Source organism: Mesoplodon bidens (genome assembly GCF_964165515.1).
Source record: "Mesoplodon bidens genome assembly, contig: HAP1_SCAFFOLD_205, whole genome shotgun sequence".
NCBI lineage: Eukaryota > Metazoa > Chordata > Mammalia > Artiodactyla > Ziphiidae > Mesoplodon > Mesoplodon bidens.
Window position 1 is genome coordinate 386,310 of NW_027672037.1, and position 7,961 is coordinate 394,270.

The 7,961-nt window shown below is 58.6% G+C and overlaps 1 protein-coding gene across 1 annotated transcript; it reads right to left on the reverse strand.

Moving 5' to 3' along the window:
• Positions 1–1,415: 1,415 nt before the first annotated feature.
• On the reverse strand, positions 1,416–7,453 carry LOC308610693 (NUT family member 2G-like). Its single transcript, XM_081259735.1, has 3 exons — positions 6,354–7,453; positions 2,782–2,883; positions 1,416–2,261 (listed from the first exon to the last, which is right to left on the reverse strand). The coding sequence occupies exons 1-3, from the start codon at positions 7,032–7,034 to the stop codon at positions 1,470–1,472; spliced, it is 1,575 nt and encodes a 524-aa protein (XP_081115861.1). The 5' UTR covers positions 7,035–7,453; the 3' UTR covers positions 1,416–1,469.
• Between the last annotated feature and the right edge of the window lie 508 nt (positions 7,454–7,961).

The window sequence follows — 7,961 nt, forward strand, 5'->3', positions numbered from 1 at the left end:
GCATCTCAGTGCTTTAGGAGGAAGGGGCTTCAGAGGTGGGCCAGCACAGGCTGTGACAGAGGCTAAGCGGACTGGGAGGGGAGGCACTTCTGGGAGACAGCGGGGGTCTACCCCCTGCCCCTCATTGTTTGCTCATCTCACTCTAATGAGGGGGTCATTTCCCCTGCTCTGATGATTCGAAGCCTCTGCCGACACCCACAGGACGGTGACGGAGGCCTCCACACTCCTCAGCATGGATCCCAGCTCCCACTCAGATCTGGGGCCACAGACACCTCTCCCACCCCCTGCCGCCCCTGTGAGCAAGCTGTTCTTGTGAAACGTGGTCATAGTTTGTTAGGAGGACCTGTTTCCTATGGGGATACAAACCAGTGTTGATACCAGTGCACACACACGTCCAGCCATGGGTGCAAAGGGAAGGGACAGTAGCTCTGGGGTGTCTTTGCAGACCCGGAGGCCCCGGACGCCAGTCCCCACGGCCACAGCCACATGGGTCCTCCTCCCTCAGTTGAACGAGATGCTGCTGCACAGAGATCCCACAAGTTCTACAAAGGGGCCCGACTGTCCTTTCCCTTATACACACCTTTAACGGGTGCCCCATGAATCTCCCCACACCCATTCCCCTTGTTGCATCCTCATTGGGATGAAGAGGTAGCTGCCTCCACCACTCTCCACATTGCAATAATCCCAGTGGAACTAGAGGATGCTCCCGCTACGATGAGGCAGACAGTCCCGTCCCCATGGCCAAGACTTTTCTTCTCTGGTCAGGCCACCCACACAGGAAACCCTGGATGAGCGGAGGGTCATCCCAGCGCCGTCGTCTGGCCACATGAGGAAAGCAGAGAGAAGCTCCATAATGACAAGGGCCGTCTCCAGGCTCCATCCTAGAAACTGGTGAGTGTCCAGAGGGCTGAAAGGCACAAGAGCAGCTCTGCCTCCCCAGAAGGTTCAGGGATGCAGAAGACGGTACAGATGCCCCAGAAGGGCCCTAGCCAAGCAGGCGTTAGAGAAGGGGCTGATGAGGGGGTCCCTGGGGAAAGTGAGAGCTGTGCGTTCCCAGGGGCAGCCTGAGGAGTCCTTGTCTATGTGGAGGAAAGGTGTGGCCACCTGTAGACCCAGAGCTCCTGTGACCTCCCTCATCCTTCCTTCCTCTCAGGATCGCTCTCTGTGGAGCAGCTCAACACCAACAAGATGACAGTGGCCTGAGAGCATTTCCCATGAAAACGATCTTTGTTCACAATTTACATACATCACTCCAAAGGTCCTGCTCCCACCCACACCTGGCCACACCCACCTCCCCCACCTCCCTAACCCCCCCACAATCCCGCTCCCCCTCCCCACCCTGGTGGTCCTGCCCCGCTCCCTTCCCCCCACATCATCCAGGATCAGCACTGGGAGGAGGAGGAGGAGCCCCTAGGCTCCCCAGGGGGCTGCCCTGGGGCCTCGCCCTGGAGGGCCGGCCCAGCTGAACCCTACTGGCTGCAGTGCTTCTTCCTCCTCTTCCCACGCTTCTTTGTGTCAAACGGGTCACGCTTTCTCTTTCTCAGCTGTGAGGGGCGAGCCAGCCCCAGAGCCAAGGCTGGCCTCCCAGAGACGCCGAGGCCAGCCCCGGGGATGGGCAGCTTCTCAGCAGCGGCTGGGTGTCCACACAGAGCCCGCTTCCTCGACTTGGGAGCGGCTGGTGGAGCTGGGCTGAGGCCTCTTCTCTGAGAGGAGGGGGACTGGGGAGCACTCTGGGCCCCCCAACCTCCAGAGGAAGCCAGGGCTGAGACATGCGCAGGACTGAGGGACATCCCGAAAGGCACCAGTATATGCTGAGAGTCTATGATGAAGACGCTTTGGAGCACCTCCTCGTTCTCACTGGACCCGTCCCTGGGCACTCGGGCCTCCCGAAGAGGAGAGGCCTTTCTGAGAACAGACGCATCCCTGGATCTCAGTAGAGGGCCGGTGCGCCTTTGACCCTGGGGAGGGGAGAGCCGTACGGGCCGGAATATAGAGAACTCCTGACGTCCTCCAGAGGGAACAAAGACTTCGGGCCTGCACAGGGCAGTGTCTGTTTGCATGAGCCTATGAAGAGCCTGAGAATCAATCTCTGGTGGGCAGGCTTCATCACTGACCCCTAGATGGGGGTCTTGGTCGTGCCTCTGGGCACCTTGGCCGGCGTCGGACTCAGAAGGACTTGAGGCCATTCCGGGTGCACTGTGACTCAGGGCTGCCCGCACACCGTCGTCCTCTTTCAAGGCCAGGAGTCGTTTCTGCACCAGCTGGTAGGAGGGAGGAGGACAGTGACGGCTCCACACACACGTGTGAGAGGAGGAGCACTGGGCAGTGGGACAATGGCCCTGTGGGGGAGGAGGGGACGGGCGACCCCAGGACTCGAATCCAAATACAGACACTGTGGCAGTCCTGCCATCCTCCTGCAACTGATTCCCAGCTTTGTGACCTTCCCTCCCCTCCCGGCTCCCTATCCTCTCCTTCCTTTCACCCTGCACTGCACCCACCCCAGAACGGGCCCTTCCCCATGCCAGGTGTCCCAGGCAGGGGAGGGATGGACAGCGCTATGTGGCCCTCCTGTTCTGGGGCCCTACCTCTCCCCTGTTCACTGGGGTCCCTCTGTGCCCTGGTCTTCCTGAGTGTCCCTTGTGTCCCCTGTTCTACCGGGGATCCCTCCCTCCTCTGGCTCCCCTGGGTCATCTGGATTCCCCTGTCCCCTGGATCACCTGGGGTCCCCCTCCCGTGGGGTCCCCTGGCTCCCTGAGTGTCCCTCTCCCTCCCCTGTCTCACTTCTTCGGGGGTGAGCCCTTCCTCCTGCTCCAGCTCCTTCTCTAGGGCCAAGAGATCCAGCTGTGGGTCTGGGGAAAGCAAATCTGCCAGGAATCCAGGGTGAATGACTGCCTCCACCTAGAACAGAAAGAAGAGGCTGTGAGCATCCTTGGCCAGGAGTGGCCTGTGAGACAAGAAGGCCAGGAGGGAAAGTGAAAAGCAGAGACCCACCCCACTCTCCTCCACAAGGCGGGGATGGTCAGCGCGCACACACACACACACATACACACACGCAAACATGCACATACACAGTCACACACAAAAGAGCACATATACAGAGGCACAAACACAGACACAAAGGCATACACACAGATAGACACAAACATATACACACAAACATCTGCGTAAACCTCCCCTAACACCAGGCTCAGGAACAAGGAGCTGAGCTTAAGTCCCAACGGCCTGAGCAGAACCCAGATCTTGGGTGCTGAGAGTTCCATGCCCTGGCATCTTGCAGACCCCAGTCTCCAGGCCTAGCCTACTTTGGTGACAAAGTCCTCCTGGGAACACAGCTTGTCGATATAGCTTAAGAGATCCGGGTCCGAGTAGGTGCCGTCCTCTTCCTGCTGCAGCTCATTTCCGTCCTCTCCCCATTCTGCATCTGAGTCGCCTGTGGCTGAGTGGACGGGCCCCACCAGCGCCTCCATGATGTCCATATACTCCCTCACAGCCTCAGGTGGAATGTCCTCGGGTGCCTTGGGCTCCGGGGGTCGCTGGGACCCGTGTGGCTTCGGGCGGGAGGGCTGGGCCCTGGGGCCGGACATCCTGGGAGCACAGGCTGCGGCAGAGCAGGAGGAAGGGAAGGAAGGTGAGGGGCTCCCGGTCCACCTCCTGACCACCGAGCGCACGCTGGTGAGGGCACTGTTGGGGGACATTGATGTGGGTGTGGGGGGGTCAGGACCACATGGAGCTTCATGCACAGTTGGAGGGGGGAGGTAAGGGGGCATCTAAGAGAGTCACATATAAGGAAGTGGGGAACCTCCAATTTTCCAGGGGTGTCCCCATCAAGCCCACTTCTTAGGCAGACTTTGTGTGCAGTCCTTTGACAGGGAGGCGTGAGAGAAGTTACAAGATTGACCAAGTCAATACCCCGTAGTAACAAAGGGCATCTGAGACCCCACCCCCCACCCCCCGCCTCGGTGGCTGTTTTGCTTGAAAGACCAATGCCCCTGTCTTGAAGGAAAATGATCCACATGGGAAGAGTGGCCAACCCTGGGCCCCTGTTACCTGTGCGTTCAACTCCAGTGGGAACCTGGGTGGCCGGCTGAAGGCCCACTTTCGGGGCTGGGGGCCCCCGAGGATCCAGCTTCGGTGGGGCTGGAGGAGGCAGGCCCTGCGCGCACTGCATCCACCGCAACTGCTGGATCTGCATCTCCTCCTCTGCCTCAAATTGCATGAACCTGGGGTGTGACAGAGGCACAGGCCACCCTGAGAAAATGGCCTGGGTTCTGGAGCCCAACAAAGGCAGCCAAGAATGAGGGATTGGGAGAGGATGTGCCTTGGGGCTGTCAAGGCCCTGTGAGGTGCTGTCCACAGCAGAGAGCTGCTCCTGGAACTGATACAAGATCTGGGACCCTTCCTGCCTCACCAGCACTGGAGAGCATTCAACAGCATAGAGCCAGGTCGCTGCATTGAACCAGGTCAACGGGACACGTGGCTGACCCAGGGGGCACCCTCCCCATGCCCCCCATCCAGAGCCACATGAAGGGCTGACAGCCAGAGGCTGGAACAGGCATGTGTTCCCCACAGGGGTCCTTGCCCAAATCCAGGACCCTGGGTTGGGACTGAGAGTTCTGGAACGTAGACCTGGAGACAGGGCTCAGGAGAGGCTGGACGATGTGGATGCTGAGCTTAGAGGACAGGCCTTCCTTTCCTCTGAGAGGTGCTTGTTTGTTTGGTTTTGTTTCTTAAGCCAAGGGGATTACCGTGGAGCAAACACTGGAAGGGCCAGAGACCCTTGGGCTGATGACAGCTGGCTTCCCCAGCCTCTTGAGGGATGCCAGGGTACCCACTCAGGCCACTTTTTGTGAGGAGAGGGGGTCCCAAATCTATGTCAGTGGCCGCCAGCCAGCCACCACTAAGGAAGCAGCAGGCTGGCGGGTGGAGCTCTTTCCCCAGCCCAGCCCATATGGCCGGAGTTGGACCCCTACTGGACTCACAGCTTCACCCTGCCCCGTCCTGAGACCTTCATGTGAGGGCAAGGGTAGGTCAAACTCAGGGGAGGGCAGAGCTCGTGGTGGAGGAAGGACAGAAGACCCAAACTCTCAAGGTGAGGGAGGGGTTTCTGGAGGACTGTAGGGCCTCTGGGCTGCGGGCCCCCTGTTCCGAGCGACAGCCCTTCTCCTTTGTCCTCTCTGATGAGCACCCCCACGGCCAGACCCTGCCCTCACCCACTCGCCTCACCCTCCACGCAGCCCCTGGGCCCAGGACGCTGACTCACTTTTGCGCCATCTCGTAGTAGATCATCCGGTCAGAGTTGCTAATGTGCTGCCATTCCTGCACGGCCCTGCACAGTCCCTCCTCCAGTGTCATGGTGGGCTTCAGGCGGGCCAGGGATCGAAGCGCTGGGCTGTAAGCACTCGGGGTTAGTCTCTGTGCCCAGCCCAGCCCCCAGCTGCCTGACCCCACCCACCAATGTGGACCACACATCACTCAACACAGCATGACTGAGCAACAGGAGAGTGAGAGGCAGGTGTCTGGGAGAGCAGAGACAAGCCTTCCCGGCTACGGCTGTCACCGCCTCACACTCACTCGAGGATGACCATCCACTCCCAGGCTAGAGCTGGGACACTGTGCCTTGGGGAGCTCTTTTCCTCTTCAAGGCTGCCTTTTCATAATAAAAATCACCATCATCAATGAGGCGTGGCATGTGCCAGGCAATCTGCTCACACTTCATAGATTAGCCCAAGGAGTCTTCTGCACGGTCCTCTGAAGGTGAAGTGTGATTGTCCCCTTTTTACGAGGGACCGCAGGTTTAGGATGGAAATGCCTGCCAGGCTCACAACTCTAGTGGGAGAGAGCCCATGCCCTTAGGAGAGCTCTACCATCACCCTGTTCCTAGTGGAATTCTCCACATCAACAAAGTCGAGGCGTGCATGAAGCGCTCTCCTGGGCCCCGCGCTCCTCCCCCTTCTCCGAAGTGACCTCCCCCGGCCACGTACACTCAAGTGCTGTATGAAAGGAGACGTCAGCACAGGAGAGTGTGGCATCCACTCCTTGGCTCCTCAACTTACACCACGACCCTCTCTGACTGCAAGTCTTCAGGCCGTATTACCAGGAGAATCATGGAAGAGCAAGCTGGCTAGACTCACAGGGGGGTGGGGTCAGTTGAGATAAGGCACATTTCAGTCATGATGTCATGGACTGGCAGGCTCGCCCGTATGACTGACAGTGTGCCTTCTCCTGGCGTGGACATCGCCCTCACACCTCGCTTCCAGTATCCCTAGAAACCTAACCTGCGAGTCCATCCCCAGTTCCTCTTTATCTAAGAGCTCCGATAAGCTCATGACCCCCTGAGCGTTCACTCACATGAGAAAGCAGGAAAGAGCTTCTGCATCAGGACTCTGGGGAAGGTGTCTCCGGGCCAGTGGCTTGAGGCGCTGCCACCGTCGGAAGTTACTGTACACGCTCTGGTGGTTAGAGCAGTCCTCCTGCGAGGCATAGGGCTGGTTGGTGTCCAGGCTGCCCTCCCTGGAAGTGCCATGTGGCCATGGCCCAGAGTTCACTGGGCGAATGTTAGGGGCCATCTGGGCAGCTGGTGGTGGAGCTTGAGGAGGAAAGCCTGGGGTCCAGCCTCGCTTGCCAGCCTGAGTAACTCCAACAGCTGGAGCAGTCACAATGGTCTCCATCGCAGGGGTTGCTAAGAATATGGGTGCAGGACATGCAGCACTCCCGCTGAGGGCCCCTGGAGCGCTCCAGTTGAGGGGGCCCTGAGGAACGATAAAGGTCTGAGTCTGGGGGGCCTGCACTGGCCTCCCTTGTGACCTGACTTGTACAGTGAAGTTGCAAGCCCCAGGGGCACTGGGGCCACAGCCACCATTAGCCACCAAAGGCATCCTGGGGAAAGCTGGCAGCCGCAGGCTGCTGCCAGGAGGGAATGCGGGGGTGATGAGAGGTGGCAGGTGCTGCTCCCAGGGTGGCCAGTGCTGGGCGCCAGGAATGGGTGGAGGAAAGGACACTGCCGTGAAAGTAGACAAGGAGGCACCGGGGTTCATGGTGACATCCGTTCCCAGCACTGCAGATGCTGTTGAGGCAAAGGAAAGGAGTGAATGGAGGAGGAGAATGGGCAAGTGGGACTGAGGCTTTCTGCGGCATCAGAGTGTAAATCTCCACAGATGAGAGACTCTTGGACAAGGGAAACTGCAGCGTGCAAATGTCTTCAAGTGATTTTCATGCCCTGACTTCCAGTTGAGAATTATTCCACTGGTGACCCCACGCCCATCCACCAAGCTCCCTGACCCCTGCCTGCCGAGAAGAAATTGCCTCAGCAAGCACTCACTTGGAGAGCCTCCCTAAGGCACACCCTGGCACCTAAGCCTCACAGGCTGTCTCCCAAGACCTGGAGCTGTGTGGACATCCGCTCTGTGAGAAATGCCCCTCAGCCGGCGTACTAGCAGGTGGGGCCTTCTGCAAGGTAAGTTCTAGGCCCCCAAAGGCCCTTTGTGGACAGGCACTGTGTAAAATATTAGGGCCCCACCTCCTCCTCAGTCCTCCTTTTCCTGATGCTCAGTATAAATCCCCTCTTTCTTTCCTAGCCTCACAAAACAAAACAAAATGCTGGAAAATATCTCTAATGGAATCCTGATACAAACCCATGACACTGGCCCAGAAAGCACCTGCATCTCCGAACAACCCACAGCAGATACGTAACATGGGCCAGGTCCTGCCACCCCTTCCCCAGTGCCCAGAGTTACTGTCATCAGTCAGGAGTTCTGTTCCTAGGGGCTTGGGGTGGTCTGAGAAGTAGGCACGTGTCCCTTAGATTCTGTCATTTCACAGCCAGTGATGGCTGCAGAGGATTAAACAAGGGCCAGGGAATTGTCATGTTACATTGGTCGTGGGAGTATAGACTGCCTGTGGTCCTTCCCCTTCCAGCTCCCAATAACGGAGAGACAATCTGAGATGCAGGCATAAGCCAGATG